This window comes from Pelophylax lessonae, assembly GCF_965119305.1.
Source record: "Pelophylax lessonae genome assembly, chromosome: 6".
NCBI lineage: Eukaryota > Metazoa > Chordata > Amphibia > Anura > Ranidae > Pelophylax > Pelophylax lessonae.
The window spans coordinates 126767873-126789039 of record NC_138773.1 but is presented as its reverse complement, the minus strand read 5'-3'; the positions used below and the strand labels follow the sequence as shown (position 1 = coordinate 126789039).

Genomic DNA, 21167 nt, shown 5'->3' with positions numbered 1-21167 from the left:
CCGGGACCAGATGGCTTGCACCCGAGGGTTCTTAAAGAGCTCAGCCAGGTGATTACCAGACCATTATTCATGATTTTTAAGGATAGTTTACAAAAGGGTATGGTGCCAGCTGATTGGAAAAAAGCCAACGTGGTACCAATATTTAAAAAAGGGCTGAGATATATCCCGGGTAGCCGGTCAGCCTAACATCAGTAGTCTGCAAGTTTTTGGAGGGGATGTTAAGGGACCACATACAAGACTTTAGTAATGAAAACTATTAGTAGTAATCAGCATGGATTCATGAAATATCGTTCTTGCCAAACCAATCTATAAATCTCTGGTCCGACCGCATCTGGAGTATTCTGCCCAGTTCTGGTCGCCAGCCCTAAGGAGGGATGTGTTGGAGCTGGAGAGAGTCCAGAGAAGGGCAACTAAACTGATTAGGACAGTCATGTCCAAAGTCCGGCCCGCGGGCCAGTTGTGGCCCGTGCTTCAGTTTAATACGGCCCCAGGGACACCGCTGACTTTTCCCAATGTCTCTCTCTGAGACTCGTCACATCCCGCTTTACCCCCCTGCTTGGCTCTATCTGGCCGGCACTGCCCACAAGTGAACTAGTGGCGGGGAGAGACATGCGACTGCATGGGAGATGGAGTGAGGAACGATCTATGGGCCCTGGCTGGGGGAGGGACTGAGACTGAGGAGTGGACTAGTCAACTGTGCACTGCAGCGATGCTGCCAAAGTGTGGGAGGATAACTGGATGGAGAGAGGATTTGGACTGGAAGAATAAATTCTTGGAGACTGGACAGAGAGGCTGGACCGGAGGACATGATACAGCAGCCTAAGGTAGGTGAAGTAAAAAGAGAACTTCAGTCAAGACAGAGTCACTCATTACAGTACTCACTGTGGAGGAGATATTTTCTACGGGGGAGGGACATGCCCTGGCCTGCTCAAAGGGGGATCCTGGCCTGCTCAAAGGGAGGGGGGATCTATAATGGGAGGGGGACCCTGGCCTGCTCTAAGGGGGATCTATAATGGGAGGGGGAAGACCCTGGCCTGCTCTAAGGGGGGATCTATATGGAGGTCGGGGGACCCTAGCCTGTCCTGCTCTATAGGGGACCTGACCTAGTCTGTTTTAAAGGGGGGTGTATTTTTTTAACTTAAAGTTGACAACCTTTATTACCAATAATATGGAATGTACTTTACAATGTTCCTGACATACATTTCAGCTTCCTGTTTTTTTTTTAATCTGGCTTTCAGATATGAAAGGCAGAGTGATTTAACAACTGTTTAGATTTGTCATCCAAATCGTTGGCAATAAACTTTTTGCATAAAATAGTTAATTTGTATTTAATTTTAAAGGTTTGAATGTCAGGCAAAATGGTCGGCCCTCACACATGTTCACTTCATCAAGTCTGGCCCTCTTTGAAAAAAGTTTAGACACCCCTGGATTAGGGGATTGGAGGACCTTAATTATGAAGAACGTCTGCAATCGCCTGATTTATTCTCCCTGGAGAAGAGACGCCTGAGGGGGGACATAGTAGCAATTTATAAATACTGTATTTTCTGGCGTATAAGACTACTTTTGAACCTCAAAAAAATCCCCCAAAAATGGGAGGTCGTCTTATACGCCGAGTAGAATATCTCCAAGGTAACCTAAGTATAAGTATTACCGGTAGATCATGTAATAGGGGGGGGGTCGTCTTATACGCCGGAAAATATGGTATCTCAATTCAGAAAAGAAGCTGTTCAGTCGAAGGGATTGCATGAGGACTCGAGGGCATACAATGCGATTAGAGGAGAAGCGTTTTAACCTCGGGCAACGTGGGGGGGTTCTTTACCGTCAGGGCTACAAGATTGTGGAATTCTATACCACAAGAGGTGGTTTCTGCGGAAAGTATGGTGGCTTTCAAAAGACTCTTAACCCTGAATGTTTTGATCCTTGAGATGTACGTCTATGTGAGATGATTACAGCCACACACACCTACACAGGTTGAACTGGATGGACTATTGTCTTTATTCAACCTCACCTACTATGTAACTATATGTAACTATGTAACCTTCTATGATGAAGTGAGCTGCCGCCTAGATAAAGGTAAGCCTGTGGATGTGGTGTATCTGGACTTTGCAAAGGCCTTTGACACCGTTCCCCACAAACGCTTACTGTTCAAACTAAGGAAGGTAGGTATGGACCATAAGGTGAGTACCTGGATAGAGAACTGGCTCCAAGGGAGAGTGCAAAGGGTGGTGATTAATGGGGAGTACTCGGATTGAGCGGGTGTGGAAAGTGGGGTCCCCCAGTGTTCTGTCCTGGGGCCAATCCCGTTTAATTTATTCATAAATCTAGAGGAGGTGACATCTAGTACAATCTTAGTATTTGCGGATGATACTAAACTAAACATGCCAATTTCTTCTATGCAGGATGTGGAAACCTTACAAGCTGACCTGAACAAAATAGGGTGGGCAACTACATGGCAGATGAGGTTTAAGGTTGAAAAATTTAAAGTAATGCACTTGGGTGCCAGAAACCAAAAAGCAAGCTACTCACTAGGGGGGGGAACCTCTGGGTGAATAAGATGAAAAAAGGACCTGGGGGTACTGGTAGACAACAGGCTTGCATTGCAATGCCAATGCCAAGCGGCTGCAAACAAAGCCAACAGAATACTGGGATGTATAAAAAAGGGGATTCACTCCAGAAAGATTATTCTCCCTCTCCACAAGACTCTGGTCCGGCCACATCTGGAGTATGCTGGCCAGTTCTGGCCACCGGTTGTCAGGAAGGATGTGTTGGAACTGGAAAGAGTCCAGAGAAGGGCAACAAAAACAATTAGGGGAATGGAGGACATCTGCTATGAGGAAAGACTACAAGCATTGAACTTCTCTCTGGAGAAGAGACGATTCAGGGGGGGATATGATATCAATGTACAAATACTGTACTGGCAACCCTAGCATATGGAAAAACCTATTCAGAGAAAGGGAATACAATAAGACACGTGGCCACTCACTAAAACTAGAGGAAAGGCGGTTTAACCTTAAAATACCTAAGGGGTTCTTCACTGTCAGCAGTAAGGATGTGGAATTCTCTTCCGCAAACAGTCGTATCAGCAGGGAGCATCGATAGTTTCAAAAAACTATTAGATGGGCACCTTAAAGACCACATAACATACAGGCGTATACAATGTACGGTTAACAGCAAACACACATACACATCATAGGTTGAACTGGATGGACTAAGGTCTTTTTTCAACCTCACTAACTACGTAACTATGTAGTAACTGTCAGGATAATGGCTGAGGGACAGCCCCCTGGAGGTGTGTCTAAGTGTAGAAAGTTTTTATTAACCTTTCAAACTGCATAGTTTGCTCCTGCAGAAGGCGACATTACCCACTTGTGAAGGTTTAATGAGGGGCTGCGACTGTCGGAGGACGTAAGAGAAATAACATTTTTCAAAGAAAAAATAAAAAACAGACCGGAGTCCCAGCAGGGTATCCTAGGTCCTACTCCTGAGCTAGGCAGCAAGAAAACTGATTAGTAAGCTCTATGTGTCTGAGGGTATTGTCTAGAGCAGGGATTCCCAAACTACGGCCCTCCAGTTGTTCAGGAACTACAATTCCCATGATGTCTAGTCATGTATGTGAATGTCAGAGTTTTACAATGCCCCACGGCATGTATAGTTCTGCAAAAGGCTGCAGGGTCGTAGTTTGGGAATACCTGGTCTAAAGGGACAGCCCCTAAAGGTGTGCCTAGTAAAATCTTTTTTATGGATTTAGCTGGACCTCTCCCTGTCTTCTTCTTCTCCCCCCTTCCCCCTCTTCTCTTCTACTCTACCCTTCCTCCGTTCCTGTTCCCATTTTTTTCTCTCCTCCCCACCGTTTTGCCTTTCTAGCTTTTTCCTCCTCCAAGTGAACTACCTTAGTGCCTGGGTCAACTTCGGGTACCTTGCTTCATGTTCCGGGCACGTTGATATCTTTATTGGTTGTAGGATTGTTTAAAATGTTGGTCTGTGAACTCATACTGGTCTCTCTCCTGTCATCCTCCCGGGGGACAGTTTGTTGCCCTTGGGGCGATGTCAAAAGTGTTATAGATATGTTCACTCACCGGTATACATATGCTATGGCACAGTGATACTTGTAGTTGCTTTATCTCAATGTTATGCCCTTTATGCCTTGACTTCATTTGTACTGCTTTGATATGATCACTTGGCTGTTTATCCTCGTTATGCTTGTCAAAACTTAAAAACTATTGAAACTAAAAAAGATTTTTTAATGAAGTTTCACTACCTAGCCTGCTCCTGCAGAGGGCGCCATTACCGAATAGTGATGAAACTTGGAAGAGGCTGTGTCTGTCAGAGGACGTAAGAGAAGAAGCGCAACTTCCCATTGCATTTTTGTTTGTTTTTTTGAGCCACATGACCATGTTTCAAAAGGTGCAACCTGGAGAATTGGCCGCCAGAAAAAAAAAAAACACACCTCATCAAAAAAAACACATGCGTTTTTAATGCTTTTTTTAAACAAATCAGCGTGAAAGTGCTTTAAGGGCAGCTTTACACTTACCCGCTGCACTTTTGCTAAAAGCGCAGCTAAACCCTGGTTTTCGTTTCAGAAACCACACCAAATCCACAAAATCTCATAGAAGTCTCTAGGAAAGCGTAGCTAACCAACAGGAAAACTGAATTCGCTGCTTTTTTTGGGAAGAAAAAAAAAAAAAAAAAAAAGGAAAAAAAAAGGAAAAAAAAAAAAAAAAAAAAAAACAACGGCGGCAGTGTGAAGCCACCCCAAGATATGCATTTTGCATTTAATAGGAAATCATACTAAAGAAATAAAAGTAAACTTGCTAAAGTAAATGCTATGTGTAACCGCCCGAATTCACTGGCCTGATTCAGTTATAGTATGAGCATATGAAGTTTAAGTGGTTCTAAAGGCAGGTGGTTTTTATCTTAATGCATTAAGATAAAAAAAAAAAAAAGCCTGTATGCAGCTTCCCCTTTCAGCCTCCCTAATACTTACTGGAGCCTCATTTTAATCCAGAGATGTTGCACCAGAGACTCGGCTATCCAGGTCTCTCCCTCCTGAGTGGCTGAGACTCTCAGTGGGCACCATTGGCTCCTACTATCAAAGTCAGTAAGCCAATGAGGAGAGAGGAAGAGCCTCGGCTCCATGTCTGAATGGACACAAAGAGCAGCGGCTAGGCTGTCCCCATAGCAAGTTGTTTGCTATGAGGGCACTCAGCAGGAGGGAATGGCCAGGAGCACCGGCAAGGGACCAAAAAACACGAGAATCGGGGCTGCTCTGAGCATAACCACTGCACAGATTAATTATTTGTTTAAAAATATTACATCTCTGCTTCACGGTAGGGAGGTTAGGCATTAGGAATGACAAAGGACCTTTTTTTGACAAATCGAGCAAAGGGGATTAAATCCTATAAGGCCAAAAAACTGGTCACGTCAAATAAAAACTATTATGTTGCAGCCAATATGGTAACAATTACCATACTAGTTGCAGCTTTTATTTCAAGCCCTTAAAATTATCAAAAAAGAAAAAGTTTTCCCTGCACTAAATATTTGCTGCCCCAACAACTTATCTGGTACAAATTCTAACTGCAAAGCATCCAAAAGGAATATCCCTCAATCTAAATTTACCTGCCTACGTTTGACAAGCATCAAGACAGATACTTCTGTACAACCTTGGGTAGTACAAAACATCTTACCTGAGTTTTAAGGGTTAACCTGGGTGGAAGGTCAGAGATAAACTCTTCAAACCGAATAAGTTCATGAGCATGGTGAAGCAACGCTTCAGAGGCTTGATTCTTATGTACAAGTATGATATGGAAGCCATGCCTGTGACGCAGGTCACTCAGTTCAAGAGCAAAATTGACATCCGCTAGAAAACAGAAAAATATACATAAATAAAATTTGAAAAAAAAAAAAAAAAAAACGAGAGGTCAAAACAGGTAATTTCTCTGTCCTTCCTCACAACTCACTGGCCCCTTGCTTGTTACAGATCAGTAATGGAAGGTAACATTTCCTGAGGCTTCATTATTTTGCAGTGTGTTTCACATGTCAAAACTCCCAAAATTCAATGAAGCACCCACTAGAGTGCTAGAAGTGTATAAAGTAGGCTGGGTTTACACTATTGCGATACGGGAATCAGTGTGATTACAGTGCAGTTCACACTGCCCTATGCAAAACGCTGTGGGTGTGAATACAAAGTTAATGACACCCCCAGATTGGTTCGCAGATCGCAGTGCAAACTGTCAAATAGTGCAGGAATCGAATCGCATGGGTGTCCACACCCATGCTAACCGATTCCAGTCCGGACCAAAAAAAATAAATAAAAATGGGGCCTGCACAATTTTTGTCCGAATCCGATGCAAATTCAGCCAGTTTGTATGGCTGAAATTGCATCGCACAGACATTGTATGTGTTCTGCACAGCAATGCTGTGTGAATCACATGCGAGGTCTAACATAGCAAAAGTGTGAACCCAGCCATATAGAGTAGGTTAATAGTTTGGCTTGGCTGGTAGCCAAGCCTGGGCTGAATCTTAGGGTGAGTGACTAAGGGAGACTTGGTGACTCAGGCATTGCCTTGGAGAAGTATCCAGAAGAATGGGGAGGGAGGTAAGGAGGAGCTGCCTGGAGTATCGAAGAGTGCCCCACTCAATCCCAGGAAGTGTGCTGGCAGGGGTAAGCCCCTCATTTATACTCCGGGTCAGCCAATTTGGGGCAGTGGTGTCGGGAAAAGTGGAGATGGAGTGCCGAGGAGGCTGTTGGGAGCTTTTAAGTGTGCCTGTAGTTTGGGGGGGGGGGGTGGCCTTGGGTGCAGGAGGGATCTTCTACAACATACCAAGACAGGAGCAGGTGTAAGGACAGCGGGAGAGTCAGCACGTCTGGGAGATCTCCAGGGAGAAGTCAGCCAAGACGGCTGGTGAGTGTGCAGTCTGGCAGGACAGTGGGCAGTAGTCAGGGGGCCTAGTGAGAGGCAGATGCAGCCTGGCAAGCTGGCAGTGCCTAAAAAGGTGGTGCTGGGATCAGTATTCGCAGGGATATTAGCTGGACACTGACTTTTGCTACACAACTAAGGGGGCCGCTGTCCCTGCCTGTAAAACGGCCTTTGTTTCAATCGGACTATTGCTGTTTTGTCAGATCAACTAACAGTGTTCCAGCAGAAACAAAATTTTCTGCTGCAAGCAAGTGATGTGCTGGAGGAAGCTGAGGAGTATAAAGAATCTGTACATGGGAGAGTGTTCCTGAAGCGTTCTTTGAAGTCATGCGGGCACCCCATAATACTCCCATCCAAGTTCAATACCCCTAATTAACGAAAAATAAACCAAAGCTGTTAGACTGTTTCCTGACTCAAGTGTGTCTGGCTGTGCAATCCTATTCACCAGTGGCTCCTATGAGAGATGCTTTACAGCAATAAAGCAGGATACATCCTTTTTAGAATTTACAACAGTGAAATTTACCAGAGTAGGCCATTCTCACACATACCATACAAAATATCTGAATCAGACCAGTGTCCCAGATTCCATTATGGTCACCAACACACTAACCAAAACATAAGCCTTCAACCCTCCTTCATACAGGAGCAGACAACTTGCGTGTAATTACATGGACAGATGCAAAGTAATAAGACATGCATTTATTAAATGGGAATTGCTTACTGGAAACCAAAACCACCGTTGCTGGAGAAGTGTGGGTATCTGCAAACCTCCTTAAACTCTGTCGAAGTTTATCATCTGCAGCGTTCTTTGCTGTAGCATTGATATGGGCAACTGTTACCTGTTAAGGACAAACAAGTTTGCAAGTAAACCAAAAAATGACTTCAAATCATTTGACATCTGTCAGATGGCTTGTATATTAAAAAAAAAAAAAAAATTTAAATTAAAAAACTAGCAGAATGCATAGTCCAATACCAAAGTGCATGACATTCTTACTAACTGAAAAACATGCAAAGAACCCAAGATAGGTCTATGCAAGGTTCACATAATGGAAAAGTTACCTCTGGTACCAATAGCCAAAAAAACAACAGGCAGCAGGACATTAAATAATTCACCTTACCTAAAATCAATTGTAATTTTTGTAGACAATAGAGCATTAAAATGTTTAATGGAATCTTATGCCTCTTGAGGATTTTGGTTATGCAAACTCCTTTGGAAGCAATAGCTACAAGGAGGTTTCACTTTGTAGAATGACATGAGATTTTTTTTGTCACTGTAGCAGAAACTGAAACAAGCAGAACCGCCATATCGACTTAGTGACTCTCCAATTTGACCTGGAACAGAGCTGGATGTTGGTGGCAAGAATGTTCCAATTGTAGTTTCAAGAGATAACCTAGATAATCAGAAAGTGACAAAGGATGCCCATAAAAAAGGAGAGAGAAAAGAAAAAAAAAAAAAAAAGAAGAATACCTGACAGTTATTTAGTTCCTCAATTACTTCCTTGTTTTCTTTACTGATATCACAGACACAGATGAATTCTGCCTCTCTGTGACCTTTGAAAAAACGTTCGCGAATTCTCTTTACGACAGTTACAGCTGAGCGACCGCTGGGCACAGAGCAGTTTTCTATGTCCCAAAACACACCAATAGGGGGAAGATTTTCCTGCACCTGTCCAGCAGATGACATCTCAGGGGCTCCTACAAAAATGCAACTTTATTAAACCACAAAACACATTTAAGGGTCACATTATTCGCAGCAAAACAAGGGAAATTAGGCTTACCACAATTTTGTGATGCTTTACAGAAATTCTTAGTTCGGATGACAGTAGTATCCTTCACGTTTCCCTGTGTTCCACAGCCATTGCACAAGGGTAGTGCAGCATTCTGGGTGCTTGGAGGTGGAATATTGGGCCACATTTTGTTTCTATCATTTACACTACTGATAGGGGGCTGCAGAAAGAAAAAAAAAAAAAAAAAAATTTAAAGATTAAGCAGAATTTGCTCAAACATTTCAATTATGCTTGGCACAATTTCTTTTTAATGAAGCATACGCATGACTATATCAAAGGCTGACTGGCTGATCAAATTCAAACAAGGATACTGACTAAACAAAGTTATGAGCATAAGGAGTTGACAAGACTATCAGTTAAACACAGCTCAATGCATTAATACTAAAACAGTCTTAAAAAACAACCCTCAAAGTATCCAAATCCAAGAACAAACCTTTTTCATAATTCAGCTTACCAATCCATAGATGTGGAGGAGATATCCATTCATATCTACATACATCCACGAACAAACATTAAACTTACATACAACTCGTACTGAAGAACAGAGGCAGCGTGATGTAACGCTGGTCCCAGAAACCTACTGTCTGGCAGACCTGTCTGCAATTTCACAGAACTATGGCCAGTAAACTCTTCCCTATAGTATCCAAAAACTCTTAATTTTAAATTTCTAAGAATTATGCTATTAATGATCGACAAAGATACTTCTGTCACAGTGAAAACAGATCTCTGAAAAGTAATTAAAAAGGGTATCTATGGTCAAAATGTAAAATTATTATTTTCCACATGGCACTTTAGATATTTTCAGCCTGTTCCTATTAATCTGAACAACCTCAAAGTTTGTATTCCCACAAATTGAAAATTAGGTTCTGTGACATGTATTCACCATTCTCTGAGTAGGTACTGCTGTTTAACATTTCATAAAGTTGTGCTTAGAAAAAGTAAACAGCAGTGAAAAGTTGTACAAAGATAGCCAAACAGACAGGCAGCAATATACATGGAGATTTTTCAAGTCAGCTGTTAGACAATTAGGACTAATGTTTGTATTGATATTACAATGTTGAGATTGCATAAAGAAAGTGAATTCTGTGACCATAGAATATAGACTGCATAAGTATAAACTTAAGGACAGTATTTAGCATATGTACCTTGTAACAAATTTAGCTTTGAATCGGTGTAGATGTGTATTGGTTTTGCACACTTGCCAAAACAGTTCAAACCCTTTTAGGTTGCACACGGATAGTAAACAGCCTTCCTGAAGTCTGGCAACAAATTCTGTATTGTATCACTATCGTTACTGACTGCTGCGGTCTCAAAACACTAGTGTAAGTATTGAAATACAACTGTAGGCACCTCTAAAGCTAAACTCCATGAATTCTGCCACGTTTGTAAAATCTTCTACCTTACTTTGGGTCCATTGAGGTGCATGTCACTTAATGCACTATTACTCTTTACATTTTTACATCGTGCCGGGAAGTACAACTATCACTATACAGGCATTCCCTGGGTTACAAAGAAGATAGGGTCTGTAGGTTTGTTCCTAAGTTGAATTTTTTCATAAGTCGGAAAAGGTAAATTTTTTAAGTGTAGCTCCAGCCAAAAAATAAATAAATGTATGTTTTTTGGAGAGCATAGGGAAGGGTTAACACCCCTGTAACATTTGTTTTGCTGTCTGTGCCCCTGTTCAAAAGATTTCACCTTACTTTCTGTCCCTATGACAATTGCATTTTGAAAATTTTGAGTTGTTGTGGAAACAAGGATTGGCAATAAGACTTCAGTGGAGACACATTCTTCCCCATGATAATAACTCTTGAAGGAATTAATTTCCCTTACTAGAGGAAAATTTCCTCTCACTTCCTGTTGTCTCTCAGATGTTTGCAAGTCGGATGTTTGCAACCCAGGGACCGCCTGTGTGACGGTGGCGGGTATCAGGTCCCTGCCCTTCTCACTAACTCGTGACCAAGGACCAGCCAATCTCACACCCTGCCGTCACTTGCGTAACAATGCCACTCTCAGCTGCACCTGGCACATAGATTTTCCAGCTTGCGGGACCACAATCTAGATGCCAGAAGGCTGAGAGCGATGGTCACCGAGCTAATTAAGCAATTAACCCTTTCACTGCCACCACCGCTACGTTATGAGCCCAGCGGATGCTCGTAATTTTAGAAATACCAATTATGATTTTAGAATATTCGTCTGTAACACGCACTGTCACCACAGACAGGAATGTTCAAAGGATTTATTCTATACAGTAGCACTCAAGAGACAGGTTCGTTGTTAGTTTGCATTAAGAGCTTAGGGACAAGATTAACACTTTTCAAAATAAAGTTTAATAATAAAAAGGTTAAAATTGGTGCAAATAAAATATTTACAGAAAAAAAAGTGTTTCAAAGAAATAGCGACATAATTCAGCAATTAGAGAAATGAGGTAGAATTGAGAAAATGAAAATACTTGCATTCAATGTCCTGAGTATAATCAGAGTTTCAGAAGCTGAGCCATGGTGATTAGTCCTCAAACTTGATAGATGTTTCTTTCTTGATGGTACATGAGAACTGAAACCCCATCTGCTTCTCTCTTTTCTCTGAGACCGCAGGGGGTGGTAATAGAGGTCCCTGAACAATAAACACCGTGGCCATGGGTGGCCCTAAGGTTTAGACAATACCAAGGAACCTCCCGTATAGACAGATTTATAACCTAATTCATATCTCGAAATATGTAATGGTTACATTCTTTTAACTGCTAGTTTATAACTCAGCATGTCATTTGGCTTTAATAGATACTAAACATGAATAACTATCATACAAGGAATATCTTATCACTATGTTCTATTCTATATGCGATAGGGTGGTCATGCATGATCTTGTTACGTTCAGCATTTTATTTCTCATCCAAATATATACTTTCTAGAGATACATCTTGTTTGTGTTTAAAGTTATGAATTGGTGTGTGTATGTGTTACATCTCCAATTAACAGCTAAGCTGTGGAATTTACGACACAGCTCTGGCCAGCCATAATGGCTAGCTCTGTTTATGACCCGGCCGGTACATCTGCCAGGGTTCCTGTCTGTGGAGAAAAGGTTCTTTGAAGAGACGTTTCTTTGAAGTCCAAGCCCTGCATTCCAGGAATTAAGGTAGGGAGGGGGCTGTGTGAGTGAGTGGTCTCTGGTCTACTTGTCATGGCTGCTTTAAACAAAATGGTTGCTTGCGACAGCTATCGTATCCAGTGCAGGATATCATTACAGCCTGTACTGGCCTTTTTTGTCTAGTATCCAGTGGCAGCTCCTTCTCCCTTTCCCAATAAGAGTGCCTTGAATTTTGTGAACCCATTTACAAAATACAAAGCCTTCTGTAAATGAACAGCAGAGGGGAGAGGCAGGCAGAGATGCTGTGTATGACCAGACTGCAGCTACATCAGAGCACAGGAGTGTAGTAACAGCTGTACTCCTGGTGCACAGTAAAGCCATGCAGATTCAGACGAAACCATCTGAGAATTGAACCATGTATGGGCAGGCTAACACAGGGCTTGACAAATTTGTTTGGAATCTAGGAGCCAGCTAAAAAAGTTAGGAGCCAGTTTTTTTTTTTTTTTTTTTAACAAAGCTTTATTTTTAATGACGAAAATAACCGATCTTAAATTTAAACATAAAGACGACTAGAACTAAACATCATAGGCATTTAACTTGTGTAGATAATGAATATATTCTGATGTGACACACCAGCTGTTTAATGCAAGGTCATTTTTTTTTCACTTGGCTTTTTGTGATTCGATTCACTGGACGGATGGTAAATAGAACCACCATCCGTCTGTTTTTGGCGGACATGATCGGATGGCAGCTGCTTGCCACTCCATAGAGACTGAAGGGTCGGATTAGGTCCGCCTTTTTTTTTTTCCATAAAAGATTCTTATTGTGAATAAGGGATTATAATGCAAAACAAAAAGATCAACACATTGCAAGGAGATTACAAAATGCATTTTTTAAAGTAAGGCCCCTTTCACACGGTTCGCATTCCGTTGCGGACCGTGCTCTGCTCAGTGGGGATCGATCCGCCGATCCCCGCTGAGCCGGCGGATGACAGCTCCGTCTCCGCACTGGGAGGTGTCAGAACCCCGCTGCTCTTTATGGGGAATCGGATGAGAGCGGACCCCCTGTCCGCTCGCATCCGATCCCCTGGACTAATGGAAAATAGGGTTTCCATCCGTCCGGATTTCACGGACAGGATCGGATGCGGATGGCAGTGGGTGTCAGCGGACATGTCACAGCTGACATCCACTGCTCCATAGGGCTGAATGGGGCATCCGATCAGATCCGCCTAAAAAACTGACAGGCGGATCTGATTGGAACGCCCGTGTGAAAGAACTAACACTCTTTTGCAGAAGTGCATAAATATGTAGAACACATTATCCTTTAACTTCCAGGAGAGAGCAGTGTAAAATGGGATTTAAAAATAAAATAATAACCACACTCCCCTGCACACTTATCTTTAATCAAAGGGCGCCAGATGAAGACTGCAAAAACTTCCGTCTCTCCACATCTTGGGAAGGAGAAGGGCGGGCATTCAGAACAAGCAGTGGAAATTCCTTGCAGCACGGTTAGTTACTGCTTGTTGTAATACTCCCGGCCACCACAAGAGGCCGCCAGTTCCCCATTGGCAGCATCTCCATGAAGAAGGCCCAAAAGCCGAGGACTAAATTTTCAGATGATGCAGTAGTTCGAGCGCTCGGGGGGGGGGGGCGCAAAGCGGCAGGACATCTCCTGCAGTGCACCCCAGGCGCCAGGTCGATAATTCTAGTCGCAAATGCGACCTGGCGCCCGGGGATTGTCGAACCCTGGTCTAAAATGTACCCAAGCTGATTGATAGATCAACATGTGTACAACCAACCTCCTGTATTTTATATGCGATTATTGCTTGTGGCTGTTATAGCCGCTGGCAATAAACTGTTCTCCCAGCGGGGAAAGCTTCCCCCGCCAGGAGAGCACAATTTCTTTGCTGGAGGGATTCCCCTCAACACTGCCTGTGTTGATGGGGGAACTGAGCCAATTTCTTTCCTGCAAGAAACATGGCCCATAAAAAAAAAAAAAAAATGACCCATATGTAAAGCCCTGTACACACGGGCCAAATGCGGGCCAACATCAGCCAGATCAAAACAAGTAAAAAAAATGGCCATTTGCCTGGCTTCCATCGAACAAGCATGATGGAAAACCAGCAGCCAACTGGCTCCATATCAGAGCTCTCAGCCAATGGCAAAGTTTACTGATCGGAGTGTTCTGGTGGAGGGGGCCGTCCCCCAGTCAGAGCACAACTCAGCAGGGGAGATCGCTGTACCAGTGTTGGGTCGTTAGTACAGTGGCTCTGACCAGAGTAGACCTTTTTATTTTTCCATTCAAACCAGCCAATAGTGTATACCATGCTTGAATCTGGATTGGCTCAAGGTGTGAACTGTAGATTGCACAAATCCATTGATGTACACACAAAAAAAAAAAAAATATATTAAATCGACACGTACAATAGTCACAATCAGGATAATGACAACTGTATTTGAATTAAACAAGAACTACATAGTAATACTATTTAAAGCAGAATGAACATTAGAAGTGTCCACTAGCGAGAATAGCAGGGCGTTATTGGAGTATGCACATCCTGCACTGTATGGCATCTTGCGGTTTATTTGCTTTCACAAGTTGTATTTTTGCGAAACTCCATCTTTTCCAGTTTCTCACTCTACTGCAAATCCCTTTAACCGTCTTAGCAAAAAAATTGGGGAATTTTAACTAACCGTAAAAAGCCATTTCTCCGAGTCCGGACATAGCTGCTGCTTTAAATCATAGACGGATGGGTAATAAACAAAAAATTTGACACCTTTGGCATTACCTCTGGCCTCACCGTTGCATCTTCAGTTTAGTTGCAAGCAGTGAATAATGACCAAAACCCAACTCTTCAGAGAAAAGAGGGGTGGGAGCTACGTCTGTCGGTGTAAAAAATCCCATTTTCTTTCGTCCACCGCAGGACATAGCTGCTGCTTTAAACCATAGAGGGATGGGACATCCAAAAGGCAGTAACCACTGAGGGGTGGGGAAAGGACAAACTTAAAAGAATGCAATTCCCATGGCTAACATAGCCAACTATATAACTTTGAGCCCAACAAACAACTGGGGCTCAATTGTAGCAAAACCATAAAGGGGAAGGAAAAGTAGACTGCCCCTTAAATGGCGGCCTGCAAAATCTTGCGGCCAAAGGACGCATTCGAGGATGCTAACACATCCACTCTGTAAAACTTAGTGAACGTATGTACAAACGACCAAGTGGCCACCTTGCAAACCTGCATCAGACACCTGATGGCGGAAAGCCCAAGAGGCACTCAATGCCCACGTAGAGTGAGCCGTGACAGGGAAAGGAGGAACCTTGCCCTTAATACACCTTCACCACCGTCTGTCTGATCCATTGAGAGATGGTCGCCACAGATGCAGCATGACCCCTACGGGGTCCATCCATATTCACAGAGTCCGACTTACGAAAGGACTCAGTCTCCAAATACACCCTTATTTCCCGAACCACATCCAAGCAAAGCAAGGCAATTTCCTTAGGACGTGAAGGTTTCAGACAGAGTGACGGAACCACTATGTCTTCGTTCAGATGGAAGTCTGAAACCACCTTAGGAAGAAATGACAGATTGGGCCTCAACACTACCTTATCCCTGTGTATTACCAGATAAGGAGAGTGCCAAGATAACGCCGCTAGTTCAGAAACCCTGTGAGCAGAGGTGATAGCCACCAAAAAGGCAACGTTCTGCAACAAGTCGAGCAAGGATATGTGTCTTATGTTCCCGAAAGGAGATTTCTGAAGAACCGATAAAACCAAATTAAGGTCCCAAGGAGGTAACAGAGACCTCCTGGGGGGGGGGGGGGGAGACAAATGGCAAACCCCCTGAAGAAATGTAGGAATCAAAGAGTGCGCAGCCAAAGGGCATTGGAAGTACACAGCCAAGGCAGAGATCTGACACTTAAGAGTGCCCAACGCCAAACGTTGGTCAACCCCTTTCTGTAGAAAGGACAGGATCTTGCTGAACGAAAGGGATATAGAAGCAGCTTCAGCGATTCGCACCAAGCAATGTTCGTTTTCCATGATAAATCTTCTGAGAAGTGGACTTCCTAGGCTTGAGAAGGTAGAAATCACAGAATCGGACAGACCCCTGTCCTTTAACACCTTGCTCTCAACAGCAAAGCCGTTAAAGCCAGCGACTATAAAGCAGGATGGAAGATCGGACCTTGAGATAGAAGATCTTCCTGCAGAGGACCTGCAACCTTCACCCGAATCACGTTGGCGTACAAGGATCTCATGGGCCAATTTGGAGCCACCAGAATTAACGGAATCCCCTCCAACTCGACCCTGCGTAGCAGGCGAGATAAAAGCTTCAGTGGAGGAAACGCATAAATGGGAGCCACCAGGGTGTCTACTGCATCGGCCAGAAGATCTCTGGACTGAGCTACAAACTTTGAAACTTTCCTGTTTTGTCTGGAGGCAAACCAGTCCACATCCGGGGTCCCCCACAGGAGACACAGCTGGTGGAACACCTGTGGATGCAGGGACCACTCTCCCTGATCAAGGGTTTGATGACTCGGGTAGTCCGCCTGCAAATTGTATACGCCAAGAATGTACACGGTGGATAGGGCTGGGACGTAGTCCTCTGCCCAGCGCAGGATCTCCTGGTGCCCCCTTGATGATTTACATATGCCTCAGCCGTGACATTGTCGGGCTGGACTCGGACAGAACACCCCTTGAGATTGTCCGTCCAGTGGACCAGGCTCAACTTGATTGCTCTTCAGTTTCAGAACGTTGATCGGGAGCTTGGACTCCCAACGTCCAGATCCCTTGAACATTCAGGGTGCCCGGCACTGCCCCCCCAACCGGTCAGACAGGCATCTGTCGTCACCACCGTCCAGAATACTGAAAGGAAGGATTTCCCGTGCAGAAGATTCGGAGAGCTGAGCTACCAATTCAGGGAGTCCTTGGATCTCCGACTCAAACGAATCAGACTGTCCAGGGAGACAGATTTGACAAGAATCTCCTGTTGCAAAAGTCTCATGTAGGCCTGAGCATATGGTACGGCCTCGAAGGATGACACCATCAGGCCCAGCACCTGCATAGATGACCTGAGAGACACCAGGTCGCAAGCCAGCAGCGACAGAATCACTTCCCCTAACTTCTGTAACTTCACAGGAAGTAGAAATACCTTTGCCAAAGCTGAAACTAGGATCATCCCTAGATACTCCAGTCTGGTTGTTGGAACCAGGGCAGATTTCTGAAGGTTGAGATTCCAACGGAACTGCTTCAGAGTGTGAATGGTCACCTCCAAATCCCGTTCCAAAGTCACAGACAAGTCCGCTCGGAGAAGATCGTCCAGGTACCCCAGAAATCGCTATTACTCGCTTTCCTAGAAGAGCCAGGATAGGGGCCAACACCTTGGTTAAGACCCTGGGAGCAGAGGCGAGACCAAACGGTAATGCCACAAACTGAGAATAGTCCTTGCCCACCGCGAAGCAGAGGAATCATTGATGACCCTGGCAAACAGGGACATGGAGATAGGCATCCTTGATATCGATCGAGGCCAGCAGGTCCCCCTGATGCAAGAACGCCACCCCCGACTGCAGGGACTCCTTGCAAAATTTCTGGAAGCGCACAAAACGGTTCGGATTTTTGAGGTCCAAGGTTGGACGCAATTTGCCCTCCTTCCGTGGAACGGTAAACGGGTTCTAATAGAACCCACGAAAGCGTTCCCGATGAGGAACTGGTACAATCACGCCTTGTGACAGCATATTCTGAATCGCTTCCTGCAGCACCGCAAGGAAAATCTTTACAGCGGACGGGAACTAAACTAACTTGTACCCCGACTGAATTACCACGTGGACCCACCTGTCGTGCAACAGTGAGATCCAAGGATTCGGGAAGAAATTGAGACGTCCCCCCACCCCTGAAGTGGGTGTGAGCTCTCCTTCAGGCAGAAGGGGTCTGCTTGGAGGTGCTGGGAGCAGAGGATTTCGGCTTACCAGCCCACCATTTCCCAGATCCTTTTCCGCCCAAAGTCTGTTTGGTATTCTGTGACACGGCGCACGAAAAATACACTTCTGGGCTGTAAAGGAAGAACCTTGCTTACCTGAGGGAAACTTACACTTAAGAGTGAGGAACAAGTGTGCTCTTCCCCCCTAGTGACCGTCTTGATCAAGTCATCCAAGGAGGAACCAAAAAGGCGATCACCCTAAAATAAATCTGCCAAAAAGTTTCTTAGAAGCCTGCTCGGCCAACCAGGACTTTAGCCAGATCGCACGTCTAATGAGCACACTTTTCACTGTCGCTCTGGCCCCGAGCGGAAGAACATCCAGGTTAGCATCGCATACAAATTGCAGAGTCTGCGATAATTGGTCAGCAAGTTCCAGGGTAGATGATGGTAATGTCCATTTGAGGAAGAGCTCTTAATCAAACGGGTAGTGTCTAGCAAAACGTTTGGGAATTGCAAGCGTGCGATTAGGTTGCCGCCATTGTTCCTCCACTAAGGCGGACAAGGGAAAACCTTTGCAGATTTCTTTGCCCTGAAAAATCCAAAAGGATTCCGAGGCTCCTTGCGATTTAGAAAAATTGCATCCGTGATTTTTAGGGTGTCCCACACTGAGGATATCAAAGCATCTACCAGCGCCTTTTCCTGTGCCAAGACGGGTGTGGAGACATCCTCTTCCGCGTCATAAAAGTCTGAAGGCGGGGACGCATCCTCCCAAAGGGGGTCAGCGTCGCCGGCAACCATATCGGCCATCAAGGTCTGAGATAAGATAAGCGAGGGCGTTTCTTAGTAAATGCTGCCACAATAACTTTTGTCAATTTTACTGGACATTTCTTGCATCAAAGTCACATCAAGAGCATTAGAAGTGGGCCCCAACGATACATCGGGGGTCGCAGACAAACTTGGGGAATCCATGTCAGACATATGGCCAAAAAGTAGGATTGGGCAGTAAGAATGTAAAGAGCAGACAGGGAAACGGGGAAACACTGGAACCTGCACCACAAGGGGTTAAACAGAAGCTTCTCCTGAAAACCGGAGCAATGGCCTAAAAGGGAGCAATCCAAGCCCAATCGCTAAAAATATAAACGCCCCTGAGGCTAAGTGAGGTTACAAAGGCACTACAGGTCCCAGCATGTCCACCGCTACAGGCGTGCACTGCGCCTTTAAGAGTCGATTGCGATGCACACAGCACTACTCCGGGGGATAGTCCTAAGCCCCCTATGAAGATGAAAAGGTGAAGGCCAAGTTAATTAAACTCCTCTAAAGTAGTTACTACATGGAGAACACAGCAAGGTCCATCAGCAGCATGGAGACGAGAAGTAAAAGCAAACGCCCCTGACCCCAAGAGCCAGAAGCTCCTGTGCCGTTTGTCTCCAGCTCCAGCAAAAAGGCCCCTGGCATTACAGTGATCGGGATACCCAGGCCGGCTGCAGAAGCCTGTTAAGGCTGCCTGCCACAACAAAATGGCTGCTTCGCGCGGATGAGCACGTGACCTCGGGCCTAGTGAAGCCTACCCTAGTAACAGGCCTGTGGGCCCTGGCAGGGGTCATCCCGGCGGATGAAACCCCCCCAAGGTAGCAGTATGAGGTGCAACCATGTTCCCCCCTCCAAGGCCTCCCCCAACCGTCCATTACCCGGTATAGCGGCAACTTACATAGGGGACCCCCCACTAAAAGTGTCCAGGGGGTCCGGAGCCCAGGGTAGGAGGGGGAAGGTCCCAGGTTACCCCTCATAGTGAAGGAGGGTGGTAGGAGGTATGGGTACCCGAGGGTCCTACTCACCTATGGGAGGAGCCCATGTCCTCCCCAGGACTGCTAACTAGACGGGGGGACTTTACTTACCGGACCACGCTGCGAATGGTGGGCGTCCATCCTTAGACTGCCTCTGCACCGCAGTGAGGGCGCTGTCAGGTCAGGGACAAGCTGCCATGCTGGCAGGCCTGTGCGGGACGGCAGGGTGTTTCACCTGCAGGCCAGTTCCCGTCCATGGGACTTTAGTCGCTATGGAGACTCCGCACGGAGCTACGGTCTGGAAGCGCTCGCTGGCACAGACTGGGAGACCGTAGGGCTCTCGTATAGCCAGTCCAAAACCCAGCCAGCATTCCACAGGAACTGGAGTCAGCAGCAACAAAAAATAAAAAAGGTTCCCTTTAAGACGTTTAAAACAGAGCTAGGACAAAAAGGTCCCAACAAGGAGCTGTTTGGCCACTCCTAAGACCAGGCAACTAAAACTGAAGATACAACGGTGAGGCCAGGGGTAATAACCCAGGGACCCCACCCCCTTGGGCGTGTCAAAGCCTTTGGCTCTACCTGGTCACTCTTAGTGGGAGGGGCTTATTACCCATTCGTCTGATTTAAAGCAGCAGCTATGCCCATCAGTGGACGAAAGAGAAAAGGTGATTTGGGAGCTACTGTACTGTCTTGGCATCTTTATGGCCTCAACAAACGGGATAGCCAGTCAATATATCAGGACCGATCAATTTTTAAATATAACATATCTCTATATAGACAGACACACACACACACACACACACTAGTTTGTAAACTCCATAGCTTTCACATATACTAAACACTGATTTAGGTTATTTTTACCCAAGAAATAAAAGCATAATATACTTAGTCCTAAATTTATGAAAAAGAGGATTTGCAACATTATATAAACAAACTGTTTTTTCAGTATGGGGATACCAAAATGTGTGAGTTTTATAGCCTAGGTGCATAGTGAGGTCCAAAATCCAAGGAGCACACATTACATTTAATTTCTGAAAATACCATTACATTTTTGGAGGCCCTAGGGCAACAAGGATAGAGGAAATAGCCACAAATTGACTACATTTTGGGAAGCAAACATCCTAAGTATTTTCTAAGAAACATGATGAGCATTCTGAAGACTTAAAACGGTTACCCAAACACCATATTCCTGACATGTGCCTGCTGTACCATGTACTTGTATGAGAGTGAGAGTGAGAGTGAGAGAAGTATCTTGTTCTTTGTATTGTTTCCTTTATGTGAAAACCCTGGTGTTCCTACTAGACCCCTTCCTTTCCTAATAAAAAATGACCACACTAAAAAGGGAGAGCACACCGTGGTCCGTTCTCTAGCTATGCTTAGAGTTTACACTCCTCCAATGATTAAACTTGTCCTGACATGCCCCCGCTGCACAGCCATTCACTGGCAAGCTCAGTGTGCTGCTGCTGCTTCTCCTCTCCCCAGCTATTATGCAGCGCAGAACAGAAGGTACAGTGCTTTGAAAAACAATTTATACCCCTTGAAATTTCCCACATTGTCATGTTACAACCAAAAACATTGTGATTTTTTGCGATAGACAAACAAATTTTTTTTAAATAAATTGTGAATTTTTTTACATTTATTCAGCCCCCTTTACTCTGAAACCCCTAATTAAAATCTAGTGGAACC

At 44.7% G+C, this 21167-nt stretch overlaps 1 protein-coding gene across 1 annotated transcript in view; it reads right to left on the bottom strand.

Annotated features, from left to right (window-relative positions):
- The window catches only part of MARF1 (meiosis regulator and mRNA stability factor 1), a 587347-nt gene that overhangs the window by 492751 nt on the left and 73429 nt on the right, over positions 1-21167 (bottom strand). Inside the window, exons 4-7 of the mRNA XM_082261010.1 lie at positions 8696-8864; positions 8386-8612; positions 7639-7756; positions 5685-5857 (exon numbers count right to left, since the gene is read on the bottom strand). Coding sequence (XP_082117136.1) covers positions 5685-5857; positions 7639-7756; positions 8386-8612; positions 8696-8864 — 687 coding nt within the window. The remainder of the gene's footprint in view (positions 1-5684; positions 5858-7638; positions 7757-8385; positions 8613-8695; positions 8865-21167) is intronic.